The sequence below is a fragment of the Anticarsia gemmatalis genome, chromosome 16 (assembly GCF_050436995.1).
Source record: "Anticarsia gemmatalis isolate Benzon Research Colony breed Stoneville strain chromosome 16, ilAntGemm2 primary, whole genome shotgun sequence".
NCBI classification, from domain to species: domain Eukaryota; kingdom Metazoa; phylum Arthropoda; class Insecta; order Lepidoptera; family Erebidae; genus Anticarsia; species Anticarsia gemmatalis.
Window position 1 is genome coordinate 1867121 of NC_134760.1, and position 23172 is coordinate 1890292.

At 33.3% G+C, this 23172-nt stretch overlaps 1 protein-coding gene across 1 annotated transcript in view; it reads left to right on the top strand.

Annotated features, from left to right (window-relative positions):
• LOC142979579 (uncharacterized) overlaps nt 1-20537 on the top strand; it is a 189232-nt gene extending 168695 nt beyond the window's left edge. Inside the window, exons 6-10 of the mRNA XM_076124588.1 lie at nt 15161-15333; nt 15706-15925; nt 16356-16695; nt 16939-18016; nt 18432-20537. Coding sequence (XP_075980703.1) covers nt 15161-15333; nt 15706-15925; nt 16356-16695; nt 16939-18016; nt 18432-18655 — 2035 coding nt within the window. The 3' untranslated portion in view covers nt 18656-20537. The remainder of the gene's footprint in view (nt 1-15160; nt 15334-15705; nt 15926-16355; nt 16696-16938; nt 18017-18431) is intronic.
• Nucleotides 20538-23172: the final 2635 nt, after the last annotated feature.

Consider the following 23172-nt stretch of genomic DNA (forward strand, 5'->3'; position numbering starts at 1 on the left):
TTTGCCTTTTATGTAACCAGGCGTTTTTAAAGACGATATTTAGAACAAAAAGAATTGGTAGACACAAAGGAATGAAAAAGCAATTTTAGATAATAATCGTTACAGAACCGGATGTACTTTGACCTTTTCACGGGAGCGGAACTGCAGACATAGACTAGTATAATCTATCTATATTAATCTATAGTTGCAGAACCTTGGATTTAATACTCTTAGTATTTTAAAGTAAAAAAGTCTAATATTATACACTAACTTCTGCTCTTGAGTTTGTTTGATGAAAAGCTTTCTATTTGGTTATGGTTAACTATTTTAGGTAGGTATGTGCCAAATACAATTAAAATTAATTCTGTAGTTTTTGCGTGAAAGAGTAACAAACACGTATTCATCCATACAAACTTTTCCGTTTATATTATTAGCACGATTAGAGATTAAAAAACCGACAGGCACGGCCAACGTCAAAAGTTTGCTGTTCAGTGTTTAATCAAAAGTACTTTTGACTTATTTTGCTGGTCAGTAGTACTTTTGACTTGTTAAGTTTTGACTACAACATATGCATTAATTACAGTATACATATTTATGACGCTGATTGTACTGACGGAAAAACCTGCGGGCATGAACTAGCAAAACGAGAATAATATAATTGAATACACTAAAACGTATTATTACGGAAATACTATCAAGATATTTTTCAAGAATAAACCTTTAACCTCTAAATAAAGTCTTATTTTCTTCAAGAATTTTCTTTCAAGAAAAATGTACCAGGTTTTCATTTCAGCGGATGTAGTAAATATCAAATTGACCTTTTTCTTTTATAAAATTTGTTCAGAAAATGTTACGCTCACGTTCAACGTTGTCTATGGTATTCGCCTTTATTTATGGTCATAATCTGTGGGCGTGGGATACTTTTTTTTCTCTTGGAAGTAAAATACGGAAAGATTGTTGATATTTGTAAATATAGGACAGTGCCTCGATTCTCTTCTACTATCGACTACCGACAACCAAACTGTCATCGAGAAATTTTGTATAAAAATCTGATCAGCGCCTCTGGCGGGTGTCGTAGGAAACATTTTGGAAGTACATTCTAAATGTCATAATTCGATAGCTAGCCGGTTGTCGGTAGTCGATAGTGGTAGAGGATCGAGGTACAGTACACTGTATTTATAAAGTCCAAATTATTTCTATTTGATTAAATATAGCCCAATTGTACTTTGTTTTGGGTGAAATAATAGCTTCGCTCACAGACATTCGCGCATAGAAGAATAGCTAGTCTTTGCCCGTGGTTTTGTCTGCATAAAAACAGGGCTGGGTGTTAAATATAGCTTTTAATTTTTTAATTTTATTTGTCTATTCAATGGCTTTTACTTGAAAAAGTAATGAACATGTTAATGTTTAAAAGTTACATTTTCATTAATAATGTGATTCCGATTGTTATCTACTATAAATATTTTTTTTCTCTATCTACACCCACGATAAAAAGGCTTGATTTTAAGTATGTATGATATCGTACATTTTTTAGGTAATATTAATAAAATGATAATACCTAATATGGACCTATGTTTCCTACGTGAAAGAGATTCCAAAAACTAAGCACTTTTCAAAACGTAGTACTTACTTAGTAGTAAAAGTAGTAACTTCGTGAAAGCTGCTTTAAAACTTACTTGAAACTTGTAACTAAGTTGTCTTCTTTGATCGCCTTCTAGCAGTCTTGTTTGTAATTCACTTTCAACGTTCAGCTGCTCATAAGTACACTTATTGGTAGATAACCTTATAAACAATTTAGCTGTTTATTCTTTATTAGTCTTTAATGATTTTTTATATACTTCTAGTATTGCAATTTATTATCCCTCCGAGATCTGAAAGGTATTTTGTGGTATTGGGATAAGAAAATCAATAATATTAAGTTATATTCACTGCACAGTTTACAGAATTAAACTGGTTAGAATCTACTATGAAAAGATAACTACTAGATACTTAATGTATGAAAATCTGACGAAAACATCAATATAATTCCCCATCAATTAAGAATTAAACTATTGGGTTTGATATAACGCATATTTAATTACATAGCAAAAAAATGATTACTATAAAATTACTATGCATCGGCAAAGTAAGGATCTTCTAGGAAATTAAGTCTCTTCAACTAAAACCAAAACACTTTATTCTCAAACTTACATCTCACTAGCCAAACATTTTGAGCTGGAACTTTCATTTGATCTTAATTTAAACAGTGGCCCGAGGCGGTACACGTTTGGCCAATAATTTGGCCAATATTGGTGTACCGGTGGCGGCTAATTTCATTATTAAGCCGTGTACACACGCGTGCCTATAACAATTCCTTGTGGATTATATCGCGATGCGGTGCAGTTGGACGCAAGTTATGAGCGGTAGACAGCAATACATTATGTTGAGGCCAACCATAATATGGTTAGCGTCAAGATAATAATAATAATCTTCCAAATGTCCGGGACTCTATAGTCCCGAGATATGAAAGAGACGTACATAATAATAATAAGATATTATCTATAATAATGTTTAACTTTTCGAGAAATATATACAATGAAACGTAAGATTTTATTGTAATGTCGCCACATTTGATCCATTTATCAAAAATAGAATATAAATGTCAGTAGTATCCCTGTCCTTAAGCATTGAAAACTCCCAAAAATCACACGTAAATAAATCGCGAATTGACTTTATCAAGCTTTGAAACAAATGAAATAACGTGACAATATATACAGAAAACTAGGTATATAAAACTACTTCCGTTTAATTTGTAACAATACTGATACCAAGGCCCGAGAATATAATATTACATTTAGAGTACCTTAAAATGATCATAGTATTTCATTCTGAAAAAAACTTCAAACCGCTTAATTCCCCGCTTTCAGCCTTAACTTGCACCACACACCACAACTACAGCCCGAAGCGATATTCCTTAACTGTACAAACAAGGCTCTAATGAGCTTGCCAATGGGAAATAATACACGCTATTCGTTGCGTTACACTTTGATGTGCCACTACCTTTATTTACATCAAATAATTACTTTGCCCGAAATTTCGCTGCATTGTTATAAGTTATATAGGTATGTTGTAAAGTTAATTTTCGTAAATAATGTATGTGTTCTTGTCGGGAAAATAACACTAAAACTTTATTAAATATTGAAGCTACTTGTATGTATAAAGTAAGTCACTCAATTTTGAAACCAACGGTCCGTAAACTTCATCTAAATTTATACCATAGTTCAGTCATAAAAGCGTAACAGACAGACAGAAAAAATATGTCGAATTTCTAATTTTACGCCATTTTCTGCGTGTAATTTCAAAGATTTCCGGGAGTAAAACGTATGTAGTTCCAGGTTATATATACAGGGTGTCCCAAAACTCAACGATAATCCGAGACAGGATGAAAGGCCAAGTCATACCGGTTCTAGGAAAAATAAAAAAAAAATCCATGTCACTTAGTTCAGCAATAATAGACACTTTTCAAAAAAGTTGAAATTCCACACCCTTGGTCGCATTTTTAAGTCCTGTGATCACCAATGTGACAATTTCGCTGTGTTTTTCTGAATTTCGTGGTCTTCATTAAATGTGTTATTACTCGTAAAAGAAATTAATGCACAAAACATTGTTAATTTAATAAAAAAAATTAAGTTTTAGTGAGTCATGGTTCTCAAAAATATCGTTAGTTAACTTTGACGCTTCATATTGAAAAAAAAATGTACTACACTACCCTTGGCAAGTTATTTCAAAAGTTGGCGCATTTAATCAAGTTTTCAAAATGGTATAACACTTGCCACTTTTCTTGCCATTATAAGTGTTATTTTTATTTGAACGAAAAGTATCCTCGCAGATGGATCAGACGCAGTGGTTTAATTTTATGGCATCCTCGTTCCCCCGATCTAAATCTAGTAGATATTTTTTACTGGGAATGCATAAAAGAAAAAGTCTATTCAAAATCAATACGAAATCTATCAGAACTTCGCCAGAAAATTGACACAGCGTCAGAAGAAATAAATGCAAATAATTTTGCTTGACTGGTGAAAAAATCTTTTGGACGCCGTTGCAGAGCCTGTATTCGTTACAGAGGAAAGCAATTATTTTTAGTAAAGACGTAATTGAGTCAGTCCATAACAAATATTTAATGTCATAAACATAATAGGTAATAATAATTTAAAAAAAAAACAATGAACGAACCATCGTTCTTATTTAATTATTCTCCTTAAACTAAAGTAATTCCAAATTGTTTTCCTCTGGTACGAATACGGGCTCTGCAACGCCTTACAAAAGACCTTTGCACCAGTCAATCAAAATTCCTTGCATTTATTTCCTCTGACGCTGTGTCAATTTTCTGGCTAAGTTCTGATAGATTTTGTATTGATTTCGAATAGACTTTTTCTTTTATGCATTCCCAGTAAAAAATATCTACTAGATTTAAATCGGGAGAACGAGGAGGCCATAAAATTGTACCACTGCGTCCGATACATTTGCGAGGATACTCTTCGTTCAAATAAAAATAACATTTTTAATGGCAAGAAAAGTGGCAAGTGTTATACCATTTTGAAATCTTGATTAAATGCGCCAACTTTTGAAATAACTTGCCAAGGGTAGTGTAGTACATTTTTTTTTCAATATGAAGCGTCAAAGTTATCTAACGATATTTTTGAGAACCATGACTCACTAAAACTTAAGTTTTTTTATTAAATTAACAATGTTTTGTGCATTAATTTGTTTTACGAGTAATAGCATATTTAATGAAGATCACGAAATTCAAAAAAACACAGCGAAATTGTCACATTGGTGATCACAGGACTTGAAAATGCGACCAAGGGTGTGGAATTTCAACTTTTTTGAAAAGTGTCTATTATTGCTGAACTAAGTGATATGGAATTTTTTATGGTATGACTTGGCTTTTCATCCTGTCTCGGATTATCGTTGAGTTTTGGGACACCCTGTATACATCCTGTATTTCAATAAGTAAAAGTAAAAAGAAACTGTCAAATAACTTAACCAATACTTATCTAAAGCTTAAACCTACATTACCTTTACTTATATTTATGTATATAAGTTAATTTATATGTCCCATAGCTAGGATTAGTCAGTTGTTTTATGGGTTCATTAATTACAGTGAATTAGATCCGCTAATACGTCCAGACATTATGTCATCTTAAGTGATTAGTGATAATGTTATATACTTCATATACTGATTATAATATAATACATATTATTATGTATATCATAATATATTAATTTGTGTATAAACATTTACCTAGTTAATGCCTTGAGCCGAAATCTATGCGATTGTCGATCACGAAGTCTCAGGTTCGATTTTCGAGTTGGGAAAACTACTAGTGCAATCACGATTAGTGTTTAGCAAATACAGCACTTTGTGTATTTTGGGTTAAAATTTTTTTTTTCCTTCGTGCTACTTTTTTGAAACAGTCACACTTATTTTAATAGAAGTAGCCTAAAATATAATCTATTACACGGCTACATTTTATTGTATTCTATTCTATAGTTCAGTTTTAAAATACAGCCAAAAAGTAAACATTTTGTTCCAAACAAAACCCAATAAAAACCATGTTAACTCAAAAGTATCAATTCCCATTGATACCGCAACAAAACGATTTAAAATTGTCATAAAACAAAAGCGAACCAATTACCCACACAATACAGTTCCATACATATTAACAAATAAACCTATATGCTTACACCATGCATTAAAAGTTGTACATGCGGGCAACTGTTGAGCTACAATATGTGGTCGAACTAGGCACAATATGGTGCCTGAAAATTTGAAATAGCAGACATTTTAAAATTCTTGCCTCTATTTCTACGTAAAAGATGTACCGGGTGTAATAGGCGGTCTACAGAAAATAAATAAAAAAATATTTTAGACATGATTCTGGTGTGGCGTTGTGTATAGTAACAATATATATATATAGATATAGGCTCTGGATAGGCTAAGCTAAATATAAATGTAGAAGGAAAAGAAAAATATCGGTAATTTCATACGTATATACGATAGTCTCACAAGTCACAACATTTACGCAGATAGTGGGGTAATATTTTTACCCGATATTTATTTAGTCTCATACTAAACATACTTGTTTAATAAAGACTTGCTTGAAGTCTTAACTAAAATAAAATTAAGTCCTGTTTGGAAAATCTTTTTAACTGCACGTTTGGCGCAGTGGTTGAAGTGGTCACCTCGCCGCAATAACCAAAGCGCCACGTGTGGTGGGTTCGAATCCCACCCGGGACAAATCTTTGTGTGATGAGCACGAATATTTATTCTTAGCCTGGATGTTAATGTATCTATATAAGTATGTATTAAGTATATAAGTATGTTTATCAGTTATTAAATTACCATAATACAATCTCTGCTTAGTTAGGAATCAAATGACCGTGTGTGAGTTGTCCAATGATATTTATTTATTTATATACCTATTATAAAATTGTAAAAGCTTTGGAATTGTGAGTTGTCCAAATATAAAAAATATACATATTGATATGTTTTAATTCGGCAACTTGTAAGTGTCCCGTGTGTATACCACATTACAAACGAAGCGAACATCATCAGATAGTGGTGCACGGCTCCCAATTTCCGCGCCACTGAAATATTGATGCATTTTTGTCATTGTACTGTGAATGACGCCTCTCACTGCACACAACAATTTTAATACAAATGCCTTTTGTTTGTTTGTTTGTTAAGAACTTTGTTTGTGACTGAAATAGAGGTTTGTTCGTGGAGGGTAATTTGCAGACAATAACTGCTTTCAGTATTTAAGACTATCTAGGCGTAATACTGGCAAGTATTAGTCCTAAAAATATTCAATTTTTGCGAAATCTAATGACTACAATATTATAAAACAACTATTAGGAGTACCATAAATGATACGAAATTCAAATATATCTATTTTGTCACTTTACACAATAAAAACAGCTAAAATATTCTATCGAATCTTATAGGAACGGTTCATTCATTTTATCGCGTATTATCTAAGCAGAAAAATGCAGTACGCAATGATAAACTCATATTATTGACATATATCGCAATGCTGAAAAATAAAGCTGTTTAAACCTGCAACATTTTTACCTTCCTTCTTCCTTACTTAATCTTCTTCTTAAATATCATCATAATACTACTATAAACAATATCACTAGTCTATCAACATTCTGAAACTACAAAACACGATGAATCTAACTGCCCATTCAATTACTTAACTACACAATAAAGATTGTACCTCCCCCACTAATAGTCGGCTAAACAAAGATTAACTGATTACTAAGTTAGCCGATGCATAGCCGTTATAGCCCGAGAGCCGGCTAACGGCTTCCAACAACTTTGTTGAGTTTCACTACAACTTTAGTTATTGATTTGTGCGATAGATTTGTGTTGGTAAATTCAGGTAGCTATACTGTAGTTATTATGATTTTATACGCCAACGTGATGGACTCGAGTTGCAACCAATTAAATGTAAAATATCTTTAATATCGTAAACTTCGTACAAAGGCATTTTTATTCCTCTGGCACAGCTGATTGCTTGTAAAAAGAAACGGCAAGAAACTCTTGGCTTGCTTTTTTATTTCCTACCCATATTACGGGAAGAAACCCTTGCCCAGCAGTGGGACTGTCATGGGTTAATTCATTTGACTCCCTCACTAATAGTCGGCTAAACAAAGATTAACAGATTACTAAGTTAGCCGATGCATAGCTGTTATGGTCCGAGAGCCGGCTTTCAACAACTTTATCAAAGTTTCACTACAACTTTGACTGAGTACAGTTATTGATTTATAGAATATTGCTAATACGTGTGTCGGCTTCTTCAGGTAGCTATAATGTTATTATCATTTATGTTTTGTTGCACTTGACTAGCGTGTAGGCCCGGACTTACTTTCGTTCTCAGAGGAGCCTGAGCCAGTAAACTCTGGGGCAGAATGTAGAGCAGATCTTAGATATCCAAGTAGTTATTGTCTTGCTAATTCCACTTTAATCGATTACGTCATTGTATTTGAATGTTGAATTCGAAATCAAATAAATGAAATTAACCATTAACAGAGCAATTAAGTATTGGCATAAGTTATTAAGAATATTAAGCTACATAATTAAAAAAATCAACTACAAAAATATCATTTAGAATCAAAACCTAAACAAAACTTCAGCTAAACCGTTTAATTCGAGTTCGTACTAAGATTCCAAATAAAATTGAATTGTACAAAACGGCTTGGTTTCGGCGTAAAGCCGTGAGCTCTCGGCTTTCAGTTACTTTAACTTATTGAATGGGATCCCTTACATAAATAAGTGCGTAAAGCGAAAGGGCACAGCTTTGTTACTTAATACCTGATGTTTTATGCAAGAATTGCGACGAATTTCAGACCAGATGTTGTACATAATTATAGTAAGTAAATTAGTGAGAAATATGAGATCTAATTTTTGAATTGCTTTATAATTTCGAATGCTAAACTGCTTAATATAACTTGATCCAGCAGTTGAACCAATAAGTTTTACCAAAGAAATAAAGTAAACTTTTGTGAACATATTTTTTGTAGGACAGTATTTTATAAGTTTTTATTTTGTTTTTAATAAAAAAAAACTTATTGATCGACTACAATATTCAAGAAAATTTTTATCTTATTTTCACAAAAAGTCAATTATTTCAAACCATAATTCAACACATTTTACCTAAACCTTACGGAACATAAACTCGACAAACGCAAGGAAAGCACCCTATTCCACGCTACCCCATCATTTTAACGGAAGGGCCGCAGATTATCTGTGTGTGTCGTTATCTGAAACTAGCATTACGACCATGCCCCGGGGTAACGGTATAAATAACATTGTATTTACAACCCTCGGTTTACGGAAATATATGTAGGTTGAAGGATGAAAAGGTTTTTTAACTGAGTACAAAATTGTATTGACAAGTCCGGAGTAAAAAAAAATGGGGAACTTTCAAAATTATATAATGATGAAAAATTCTTCAAAACCTTAAAAAATCTAATTTGCAGAACCTGATATTATTAAAAAGATATGCTTCGTATAGTATTCCATTAATTACTCAGGAAGTTGAATTAATTCTGGGGCAAAAAGCTATCTATCGTTGTAGCTTAACATTGACACGACGTGATAAACAAACTAAAAATAATAAACACTAAAATTCAAATCTCTAGGATTCCTTCCAATATTCCCTTTAAAACAATCAACACATTAATTTTAACACATAATTTCAAAAGTATCATTTACCACAATATTTAAGGCATGCAATAAACCGAATCAAAATATAATTAAGTTATTGCCTACAGTAAGAATCAATATTACATTTTCAATTTGAAGGCATTTCCGGCTACCTGTAAATTCAGTCTAGCAACACTTTATCCGCCATTTTATTAACTTAAAAGCTAGTTCCTTTAAAGTAAGATATCTAAAGCTAAGAAATATTAATTTAAATTTCCTTCTCACGTTTTTACAAGAATTTATTCAAATGAATGTTAGTTATGGATTACTTTCCTGTTTCTGGTAAATTCATTTTCGTGAAGCTCATATATTTGCTGTTTCGATATTTTTGAAAGACTTTGATAAATTTCCTTACTACTTAAATTCAAATTCAAATCATTTATGGCTCACTAAGTTTACTAAGTTATATAAACAAAAGGATCTTATATTAGGGTAGTGACAAACTTAGTAGCCTTCTCAGGCATTGCAATAATTGTGTATATAAGCTACTTAATTACTCACTCTTCTGCTAGTATGGTTCGACAATATTGCAGTAGGAACCCATTTAAAATAATACTGCATAATACAAAATGAAGTCTGTAAAAATTCTTGTCTCGCACCAAACGAAACAAAGAATGAATCAAAAGTGGCTACCGAAAAAGGGAAAGAGCTTCCGCGCATAAAATTTCATCTAAACGTCTCCATTAAATCGAAGACATAATTTTAAATGCCATTTAAAAAACACACTCGGCCGACTTCCTTATTCATACGATGAGCTCCCTAGTAAAAGACCTACGTGACTGCACTACAAAACTCCATGTTAAAACGCTAACCGACCGAATGCAAATGTACCTATTCCACTCACAAACATATTGCACGGCTGACTCCTAAATTCAGTTGCATAACATTTTGAATTCAAACGCTTTTTGAACTTGGATTCCATTCGAATATTTTCTGGCGCGAACCGATTTTGACGTTTCGTTTTTTTTTAATGACTCCGACACGTGTCGCTATTAAGCCAGGAAGTTGCGTGTTAGTTTTATTCGGATATAAAAGTTTTAAACGGTGAAAATTCTTTTGTGTGTGGTTATGGTTTATGGGCGGAACAGAGGACATATTTAAGGATTTTATTATGGCTATTGTTGTTGCTAAGAGTGTAATGGGTGCGTTTATCAAGATAATGTTTGTTTCTTTGTAAATGCTTTTATTGCCAGTTGCATTAACATAATATTAAGCACGAGTTCTCATAATAAAGTCGGGAGTATATCTTCATTTCCGAATAAAAATAAAAAACTTATTCATAACACAAAGGGCTCTAAAATATTCAGAGCGCATAGGTATTTCAAACACAACAAACGAAATGACATGGCAATAGCAGAAAATAAAATGGAGGTACCGTTCAATTTCCAGTGGCACAAAGAAAAGGGCGAATCAAAATAATTCAAAGACGATCTGTCTGGTGCAGTCTCCGCAGACGTCGTTTGTGGTGTAAGACGGACTCTTTAACCGAGATATATTATATTAGAGAAGGCATACCCATTCGGCACCGGTGCATTTCATTTCGATATAATTAATTATAAATTTTCATACTTAATTAATGGATCCTTTGGATTATAATGAGATGAGAACATTTTCACATAAAGTAGCCGTCAGAGGAAACAATCTAGTTTCATAAATTTTAGCACAAATTGTGTCTCTAATTTCTTATTCTTGTTGAAATGGTGTGCTTATTTTTTTCAGTCAACTACCACCTTTCCACATTTAACTAAAGAAAACTCACGTCATATAATTAGTTACAAACAATTACCACTCATAAACAGCACATTTTACAAATTCTCAGTAAAAAAAAAAGAAATCTGTCATATCCAGGGTTGCCACGCTCTACGAAACGTCAGGCATCCGTGAAATGTTCCAGCTTCGTCCATCGGAGGCATTTCCTGTCAAAATTAAATTCCACCGTGGTCTGTTTTCTAAAAACTTCCTCTCAGGATTAAGACGAAACTTTCCAAGATGCGAATTTCAGTCGGTTGAAATTTTAAAGGCATTTTAGAGTATTTTCTGTTTGCTTGTAAATAATTTGGATGTTTCTGTTAACTTGTAATGCTAAGAAGGAAATGGAATGATTTATAAAACTCTGTGATTGTGATTTATTGTACCGCGCTATAAATAAGAAAATATTGTAATAATCGAATTTATTATACAGTAACTCGGTACGTTTCTCTAATTATCATAATTTTAAAAAAGCGAAAAGGAATCTATTTATCTCTCGCCCTTTTAAAAAACCTATTTGAAGTAAATAAAAACGGATTCAATTTAACCCCGAGATAATAAAAATAAGATCCGTTGCAGCAGCTATCGATTTATAGATAATCATAAGTTTAAAGTTTGACTATTATTTACAAAATACACCGGTAATACAACATAATATTATAATCTAAAATATTACACTCTACACGAAAATGCAACACCAACAAACGGAATTAAATTCCACTTTGGTCAAACAAGTAATCAACTTTGGCTAAAAAGTTGTGCCTTAAATCCAGATTAAATTATAACTTTGCGCAACACATTAATATTTAAACGGTTTTCGGGCACTTGCTAAACCGGCTACGTATTTTGTCTTCACTGCCTGAATATAACTTGTATTAGAACTGAAATTATGAAAAAATATGGTTTGCCGTAACGTTCCTAACTTAAGCTTATGTCGGAGTTTAATTTGATATAATTTTGTAGTTTTTGTAGTGGTTTTTGTAGATTTGTTTTCATGATTTTTTCTGATGATGTTGGTATAAAATTTACTATATTTTAACACGTAAGAAATTGTTTTTTAAGCTTTTAAAAATATATATTCAAGTTTAAAACCACAAAGTCATCGATAAGATGGCGGGCTGCCAGTTTTTAATTAGACATTTACGTTCCCTAACACTGTCTTTCGTAAAACATATCACAAAATATTAAATATCTAAATGTAATTCATTAATGTCCCACTGGGCTGGGCAAGGGTCTCTTCCCGTCATGTGGGAGGGGTTAAGCCTTAAGGCCACCACGCTGGCCAAGTGCGGGTTGGGGACTTACCACATTATTTGGAAAGATACCTCACTATTCATATTTCACTATTGTTGTACACACACTTGTTAAACACACTGCATTTCCTAAATAACGTTTAAAACAACTGGTAAAATGTCAAAGGATTCCCAAAGGTTCAGTTTCCAATAAAAATAAATTGAAACTGAGAGAGTATTTAGCTAGGAAATCAAGTCGAACTGTTGAAACATCGGACCGTAGACAATTTTAATTACTTCCATAGAAACTCAACTTATTCGTTTTCCAATCTACCCGTTCGTTCCGTTTCGCAATATTTGAACAGAAAATACATAGATACTCCTTTTACGTGAGTTTATTAATCCTTTCGGTTGCCTGGACTTATATAAATATTTTTGATTAAAAATGTAATATATACCTTAGCTTTTCAATAAGAAATGAGGTGGAATCTTGCAATTTGTAAACATACTAGGCCATTGTTATACATTTTATTTTCAGAGTATCATATAATTTATATTGATATCATTTAATATAAATTACATACTTAAGACCATACTCGTATTTAATAAGTTATTAACAAATTAGAGCAAGTGACACAAAAGTCTTCGTTGTTACATAGTTTAACTTAATTAATACTACCTATTTAATTTAAATTCTGGAACAGATAAAATAGGATAGGATGTACAAGACAAAATATGCAATAACATAACTAGCAACTGTTTAAGATACTGGTGCTGCCATCTCTTACACGCTTGAAGTACTAACTCACTGCAATTTGACTTCGCATTTTTTTAATTTGATAGATTGACGGGGACTTCGGTAATTATTAGATATTATATAGGTACTTAACTTTATCTTGCAGCTATCCTACTTTATTCTGTGTTTTAGTGACATTACATGATGTTTAGAAGCATCTGTATAAGCGCTAAATTTTGTGCTTGCATCCTTATTTTTAGATAATCTTTGCATGATCTTCATAATACTTAATACCAGCCAGACACATTCTTGCCCTGAATAAGTCCAATATCCGTTTAAAGATGGCTCCTGGCCGCGTTCCAAACTTAAACTATGAAGTTGAATGTAGCATGATTCTGGATGGCGAACTATTTGGCAAGGTCGAAGGAGTATGAATACTTTTGATACTTTTTGCTACGACATGATACTAAGGAAGGCTAATGAATTCTTAATGGGTTTTCTCTTAAAGTTTTTAAAGTATTATGCTATTGGCAAAGGTTTTGAGTTCGATTATGTAGAGATAAATTGTGTAATCCTCATTAATCCAATTCAATTTGTATACATGTTTGTAAAATACTTATAAGGATAAGCTACACTTCTTAAGTAGTTGTTTAAAGCAATAGAAAATAAAACCTATTTGAGATCTAACCATAAATAAAGATACTACTTTTGCTTGACAAAATAGTCAAGCAAGTTTACTTTTTCAGAAAAAAAAATGCGTTGCACAAAAAAAAACACTTTTAAATCCAAATATAAAAGTTCATCTCGATATTTCAAAATCACAACCTTTTTTTTAATATATGTCAGCTGTGGGCAGTTCTAACATACAGTCACGTACGATGTAATTTAACAAATAAAAAAGATTCTCACGCTCTCCTACTGATTGTACAAATATTTTACACAAATATACTACCTTTATTTGCGTACCAAACTCTTTCTAAATACAACGCAAATAGTTAAAGTATCATACTTCATGATGCATAATAAATGAATATCGACAGCGCTTCGAGTATTATGCTTAATTAAGTTTCTAAAAAAGTTAAGACACTTTTTTACCTTTAACCTCAATTAAATAAAAATATTAGCTCGTCAGACTTTGTGTATAAAGATACACAAAGTCTGACGAGCTAATACAAATATTAAGTTCAAGTTATGTAATATTGATTTCAAGAATTTCAAAAAGCCAGCTGTAGGAAAGTTCTAACGTAAGTTATAAAGCCTTATTGCTATAAATGTCGGCACGAAAGTACTTCTATTTTTGTAAAGATTCTCATATTACTTTTTCGAAAACGCATATTTTATATTATAATGCAACGGGTCTTAAACGCGTTTGAAAATTTCGCGACGCGATTGAAAATTTGAAACCTTATTTGTTTACCCGTCGTTTCGATCGAATTACATCGACCGTGGTCAACAAATAAGGTATACTAACCTTTAGTACCCGTTGCATTATAATACTATACGTACAAGGCGCGAGAGTTTAAAAACGCATATTTATCTCATGTAAATAATGTAATTAAACACCCATTCTACCAATTGAATTCATCTTTCTTAGACTGACTCAAAGATACATATTTGTAAACAAACACAAACCACCTCGCCATTGGTGGGCCACAATCAATCACTATACATCATGTTGTTAATTAATCGTGATTACTACTTACTTGTTAATTAATACATGCGGGTGGCCCTTCCAACTGATAAAACTATTACGTAGAAAGTTTGAGTTATTTCACTTGAACTTTGTATATATTTTGAGAATTTATTGCTTTTGGTTTATTTTTTGAGTTTTTGTAGTAACTGGTGAAAGCTATTTATTAAGTTTAATTTATTTATTGGTCACATAGACTGCATATCTTTCAATAGGTTTCCAATATTTTTTCTAAATCTCTGAATCGCAATTTAATATTGCACGAACCAGGTTTTCATCTCATCCTTTAGACGCAAACAATATTTTTTTATAAAAAATATTTTCTTAGCATAAAACATTTTATGATAGACAATATCCAAACAATCGTTTATTGTGATCAAATTTATGTACAATTAACAGCTGATCTTCACGGTAGAACGATGGCAGACAGAGGAGACATAGCATCTTTCATCGTCATTTTAAAATATCGGTTATCTTTCATCACTTTCTTCGTAGCTCATACTCTACATTATCTTCCTCAGACGTTACGGAGTAGTAGACAAGCGGTTCTGCGTGGAAGGCGGCTCGCGCTGCGGGAAGGGCGAGGGCCTGTTCATCTTCGCGGCTGAGGGCGGCCGGGAGTTGACGGAACTGCTCAACGTGTACAGCCATGAGGCGCAGTCACGACTTAGCATAGCGTCTAGAAGTGGATCAGGTAAGAGAGAGATTTTCTGATTAGTTGCATGATAAAATTTGTAGCTAGAATATATTTCTATCCTATTGATAGTTCATGGGGAGTTCTTATGACCTCTAAAGTCAAAACTCAAGAATTTTGAAGTTATGCTTTTGATCAAGGTCGACACAATTGTAATTTATCGCGATGTTGAGTACTAAAACGGGTATTTTAAGTTACACGCACAGTTTTGGCTAACAAACATTTGGTGGAAAATTAAAAACTGTTGTTAAGACTTTGATGCCACTTTAAAGTATTGTATAACATATCCACGCCAAACCTTTATGACGACATTCATAACCTAAATATCTCAAGACGTGAAAACTTCAAAACTAACCTTTTACATTTTTCCAGTCCTAGAAAAGCGTTTCTCCGACGCGAGTTCTTGCATGGACGAGTGTTTCCACCCGTCCCTGCGGTCCGTGTCTCCCTCCTGGGCGGGTCCCGCGAGCCAGACCATGCACTGTCTGTCGGAGCTGGACTCCAGCATGGACGGCTCCGAAGACAAGTTCCGCAGACCCACGTCCTTGCCGCGCTGTGCCAGCTGTATTGGGAAGATTAGTCATTTGACTAGGTAAGAACTTAGCATGAACCTTTTGGTATAATTTTTCTATTTATCTGTAAACAAAAACATAGAATTGGAAAGACTTGTGTCATTTGTTTGAAATACTGTAGTTTTGAATTTCACTTTCTTATTGAACGATTTAATTTAATCGTAGATTGTGTTCTTTGGTATCAAAATTGTGTGAGAATACATTATTAGTTGACGTATCAAAATTTAATATCAAGTTAACAATCCCAAAATATTTGCAATACAACATCTATTAGCTTTCGTATAGTATCTTCACCTATCTCAAAATTAGTTTTCTACTTGGTCCTTTTTTGCCCATAACCGGCCCAGTTGTTTACACATGACTAAGTCTTATTGAAAGTTTCATCTAAGGTCAATTAGAAGCACAAAAGTACAAGACGCCATTTTCTAACCTCACCTTCCAACATTCCAGATCATCAACAATGGGCACGCCCGGCTCCATCATGTCCCCAGTCTGGACGATGGACAACATACTAGAAAAGCGATCAGACTCCGACCGAGCATCGATCTACTCCCGGTCAAGTGGCAGCGCCTCCGAGTACAGTGTACCGCGCAGTTCGTGCATCCTTGACAAGAGTTTCGAGTCCTCAAAGCGAGGGAGCCCGGTGGCTTGCTGTACCCCTACCGTGCCGGTCAAGACTGGGAACAATTGTCAATGTTGGCAGCAGAAACCTTGCTGCTGCAGGAAGAAATCCTTTAGTGGACCGTATGAGAATTATGATGTTCCGAAAACGCCTATGCCTTTGATACAGGTAAGATATAGCGAACTTTTTGTTTAGTTTTCATTCTTACTCGTTCTAAAATATCTCGAAATAGTAAAATGTTTCTATTTCTATTTCATCCCATAACCTAATTAACAAAATTGTAATCATGTAATAGCTATTAAAGCAAAACGTGGCTGTATTCCTTACACTTCTGCCTATTACCTTCGGATATAACAATCGTAATGTTATGAATAATTTTATATGCATATTAAAATTATCTTTTGTTCTCAGGAGCACCCAGCGGACGCCCACACAGACGCATCAAGCATATACGACACACCAAAGAAACTGAAATGTCTAATAAACGGCCAGCCTTGCGCCTGCACACACGACACGAAACAAGACAAACAGACAGACAGCGAAACTACCGAAGAACACTCCAACTACGTCAACGTAACCCCAGTCACTAAGAAACCCATACCAGAGATAGACTTCGCTAACTACGCTAACATAGACCTAACTACCCTTGAGAAATTCGAGAACTCTTTACAAATTCTAAGAAGTGCCGGCTTCAGTCAAGAAGAATTGGATGCGTTAGAAGACATTCCTGAACATGACGATGATATATCTACAGCTACAACGAACACGGTCCATCCGTCTACCGAGTGCTGTAACGAACATCTAAACTACATGCACATGGAACCTTTAGAGATCAGTATTTCTAGCAACAGTAATAAGAATTACTCGGATAATGTGAGTAGGATTTCCCACGTGTCAGATCCTACGCAGCATTCTGAGTCAGACACTATAAGTACAAGAAGGTCTAGTTCAGCAGACTTTACCAAAAGACATGATGACGATTACCTCAACAGTCAGATTCTTTTCACTCCAACTGTACTAAGAAAGGCAATTAAAACTGATAGAATAAACGAAGGCATGCAGATAAGCCTCGAAATCGTTGAACCGAAAGACAAATTTAAGATTCCCGAATCAAAAACTGAAAGTTTGTTAGTGACTAAGTTTAGAGACGCCGTCAAAATTAGGCGTTCGTCTAGTGTACCTAGTAAATCTGATAAAAATAGGGACTCATCCAGTTCTAACGATTCTGGGGTCTCTACGGGATCTTTGAAACATCATAGAGGTGATTTTAATGAGTTTGAAATGCCTATAACTAATGCGAAGTCGATAAAGAAACATATAAAGAATAATAAGCAAGTGAGGAAATCTTTGACGCCGGTGCATGCGTTCGTGAAGTCAAATTCGTCAGATCCGCTGAAGAATCTGACCTTTCAGTTTGAGGAGGTGGCGACGTTGACTAAAGCGACGTCGTGTGATGTTGATACGTTGACTAGACGGAAGAAGAGGCCTGGTGAGTTGACATTCTTTCTTGATTAACATTTTAATATAGGCTCTAGGCTGGATAAAACAAAAATGAAAAAAAAAGTAGTTTGTTGTTCAAATAAATATATGTATGTAAGCATTTCGCTCTAAGCATGTTTATATCGGTATAAAAATTTAACTCAACTGAAAACATCCCTTTAGCGTCGTAAATTGGAACAAAATTTTGACAAGTACCTAGCCTATTCCTAACTAAAAACATAGAAACGTAACAAAAAAAAACATTTCGTTTTAAGTTTTGTTTTTTTTTGTTTTGTCGTTGGTACAACAACTGCCTAAAGTCATCAAAAAACTATAAAACATTAAAACTTGAAAAATAAACGAAAACTTGTAAAAGCACATTCTCTCCTTTAAAAACTTTAACAACCAACATTTCCATCCAACAGTGGAGCAAGACATCACAGCGCGGCACAGCCAAATGACTACAAAATCTACATCGAGCGGCGCCTCCGACACTTCGGACTACATGGAGTCACTTTCAGTCTCATCCTTCAGTTCCTGCGACGTTTCAGCCGACAGGCACATCACTAGGCCACGGTCGGGCAAAGAATACGCGAGCATTGATAGAGCAGCACTAGCCAGTGTGTGCGATGTTGGCTCCAATGTTTGAACAAATGTTTGGTGGGATTTTTTGTACAGTCTACATTTTTATACAGTGTAAGGTTTTTAGGAATCAATTAATGTGAAAATGGTTTGTTTTACTATTATGTCTGTTAAGGACGAAGTTAAAGTTGTTCTACTTACAATTTTTATGTTTACATTGTAAAACGATTGAGTGAAAATTTAAGACGATACAATTTAAAATCTTAATTAATAGTGAATAAAATGACCTTATCTAAATGAATTGAATTTTATACCGTTTTTACACAGCTACATAGTTTTTAAACCAAAACCAAAATAAACAAATAGAATGAATGTTTTATACATGCACTCAAAATAAAATAATAATCAATCCTATGGAATACAGGAACTAATTTTGTGACGAATAAAAAATTGCAGTATTCATAGGGAAAAAGTATTATTTGAACTATCCAATTAACCTTCATTGCTAAATTAAATAAACTAACATTGCATACAATAAAAGTCTCATAAACCAATTAATCACACATTTTACGAAAATACACCCCTAAAAGATTGTACAAAAATCGTCCCCTAATGACGCAAGTCCTTGTCGTACAAGATTGATGAGTTTGCCAAACGTTTCATACAATTTTATTAGTTTGAACAACGCTATGGCAACTGCCATATTTTCATGGAAAAATGACAACCAAAGTCAAGGTTATGGCGTACACAATATATAACATAACTTGTTAAATAACGCTTTTATATACATACGAGTTTTAGACGACAACTGCACGTTTGGCGCAGTGGTTAAAGTGGTCACCTCGCCGCAATAAACGTAGCGCCGCGCGGGTTCGAATCCCACCCGGGACAAATATTTGTGTGATGACCACGAGTATATTCGGAGTCTGGTTGTTAATGTATCTATATAAGTATGTTGATAAGTGATTTTTGCATAGTTTGGAATCAAATTACCTTGTAATTGTGATTTGCCCAAGTACCAAAATTTATTATTAAAGTTGTTCACTAAAGAATTGCTCAAAGATTGCCCGGAGTTAGGAAGTTGTGGTTATAGAATTCGCCTCGGAGAGCACGTAAAGCCGTCGGTCCTGCGCCTGACCTCTCACTGGTCGTGTCGGTTATCCGTCCCACCGGGCTATGAGAGTGATGGAATAGAGAGTGTACCTGTGTATTGTGCACACACTTGGACACTATAAACGTCCTGCACAGTTGGCTGGTTTCAATTGAATTGGCTACCGTATATCGGCTAGGAGGACATTATTATAATATCATCACGCTAGGACTAATAAGAGTAGTGAATAAACAAAAAAAATTGTGAAAAACGTGTTGTAACGTGTGTATGTTATATTTTGTGTACGGACCATTGTAACCCAATTATTTACCCCCTCTTTGTAAAAGGGATTAATATAACAATATGCAATACTTAGTACCAGAAGTACTTAAAAATACTGTATTTTTACTTCAAAAGGCATACAAATGCCAAAAATATTATTAAGAATTATCATGAAATATGAAAAATAATATACCTGAAAGAAGGTACTTCATTTAAATGAAACCGTACTTCGACTAAATGAAGTCTTGTAAATAAATGTACATATTAAGTACATAAAGTGAATACATTTGTTCCTATGTACATAATTATAAGATATTTACGAATTTAGTTATTTAGTAGCGTGCCAAAAATAATATAGCTGGCTATTAACTGGGTTTGGGTATTGTAATATATAAAAACTTCATTTAAAATTAAATGTAGTTTGAAATAAATTTACTTATTTTTCTTTGTTAGTTGTGTTTCGTGTTTTAAATGTAACCGTGTATATTTTAAATGTAAGTTGAATACAATGTAGACTTCATTTAATGTGGTACTTAAATTATTTGTGCCTTTACTTAAACATGTGTTGCTAAAATAATATTGTCTTTCATTTATTTTCGTTACCTTAAATTAACCTGAAGGCTCAATTCTCACCGGCATGGCAGAGACAGGCCGCTGTAAATACTTTCAGGCTGAAAACACACCGAAAGAGCAGCGGCGATCAATATCATACTTAAATAATTCTAGACTTAATTAATATATACTTTAGGAATCAAAATTGCAGTCTTAATTCCGCATACACGATTTCAGCGGGCCCGCGTGTCCTTATTTCATTCGACAACTATTTGAAACCCACTATACTGTACATTGTTTTCTCCCTTATATCGTAGTGATTAACACGTTACATCAAAACAGCAATGTACTGAATAGTGACCATAAATTTGTCGTACACTTAACTAGTTATCAACTGATATACGTGATAAGCCCAATGACCGGTGTGAATTGAGTCTTAATGTAACTTTCAAAGTACATTACTTTGGTATATACTACATAATATATAATAGTTACGTATATTATGTGAATATTCATATTTATATAGAATTTATAATATTAGTATAGATTAAAGTTGCCTATCTGCAATCTATAAGCAATTGAACAGTGAAATTTAGATTTTTTATATAAAATACATACATATATCATACAAACATAATCCTGCCAAACAATATCATACAATTTTAATTGTTTTTTAAATTAAATTATGTCATTATTTTTTATTACTTCTTAAAGTTACGCATATTCCTTGCCTAGCCGGGCCGTAAAACCGAATATGTGTAAATGAACCAGACCGGCACAAGCCGAACAAGTAAGTGGAGTCGCTCTTGTTTTGTTCAATAAATATTATACATGAGTGATAAAAGAGCGTTTAAGGCATTTAAATTAAATGCAATAGTAAAAAACTAACCGCTTCTCATTACACGATTTCACAGTCAAATACACAAAAGAAAAGACATTAAATGTATGAATATTTTATTCATTTCATTTCTATAATTCATTGAAACCATATAATGCGTGTTTTCATTAAATTTAATGTAAATTATAGTTTAAGGGTTTATTCAAGCTTAGTTTGAAAATGTGACCTATTTATGCAAACAGAAACCAATCCACCATTTGAGTGATACAAATAAGTTTTTTTTACTTACTGGGAACACTGTCACTTTCGCAATCAATCCATTTACCAGCCCGAGTCAGCTTGCAACCACGGTCAATGCAACCTGCGCTGAAACGTCAGGCTTTGCAAGGCAAAATGCGTATTCAAGTTATTTCCCGCCAAAGTTTAAAAGTCAACCCATTTTAGCAAAAAGTTTTGTTTTCTATAAACTAACGTGGGACAACACTATAAACAGCCAAAAAAATTATTAGTTAGTTAGTTTTTTTCTCGCAATTCGATTCAAAATAAAATGTCGGACTAACTATGGTACAAGAATGTAAGACTAACTTATCCGAAACAGCCTACTACTTGTCAAGACAGAATAGAGAAAAGAAACACAATCCTGCAATATTTTACAAAATTTCGTTTTCACGAAACATAGTAAGCTCTGTTCGTTCTTGTTTGCATAAATAGGTTCATTATGGAAGTTCATACATCTCGTCTAGTCAAGCTTTTGGTGACCACAGTAAGTTTGTAATATGCCGCATGACTAAAACTTTCCCGGTTTAACTTATAGGACAGGAATTTGGCTTGAAACTACCACATTTTGCTACAACTTTTTAATGTTGACGAATTTAAATGAAATTTGAAACTTGGATTGTTATTTACTTATGGCAAGTAAATAATGTAAATAACTTAATTTGTAGACAATTTACTTACGTCTACTTTTTAATTAATTGTTATTGCATAATCCTTTATCGTTTATGGTCCTTATTTTGGTTACGGGAACTTTTTGGTAACCTGTAGCGTATGAATATAAGCACTTATTCTTTTTCTTGTCTTGGAGCTGCAAGTAAGGCTCTGTAGGTATATGAATCCCCAAAATGTCGCATATTTAACTTTAAAATATGAACATAAATATTTATATGTATACATAATCTTTGTCTTATTTCAAATAATTATCTTGTGTATTTTATTGCGTATTTCTTTACAAATCACACATGAAATTAGCAGAAAACAAATCACAGTTTTTTTTACTCTACAACCTTTTAATATTTAAATGTCTGTGGTCACCGCGATTTGTGGTCTTTATTTAAGCACGGAATGGATTGTAAACAGCACAATATATAAATATACATACATGTACACTTATACATAAGTACCATAGTTAATTTTGTGTAAAAACAATATTTTCTTAAGAGTTATACGTTGCGTTTGTAATACATAAGTTTGTAATATTACATAGCAACTAAAGAATATAAAATATAGTGCATTTTGAATGAATATCAGTGTCTTTTATTACCACCTGTTTTCCCTAATAGAAGCTCAAAAGTTGATGAATAGCATCATCCATACTAATAATGTGTGTATCTAAAAAAGCCTGACTGTTTGTTACACTTACACACAATACACAAACCGCTAAACTGCTGAAACTTATGAACCGATTTTGATGAAATTTAGCCATGGAGATAGTTGAGGTCTGACCGATCACAGGCTAATTACACATTCTTTCAAAACTCAATGTCTAAGGGGCTGAAATAGTAGAATTTTGTAATAAAATAAGTGAATTAGGTATCTAAATATG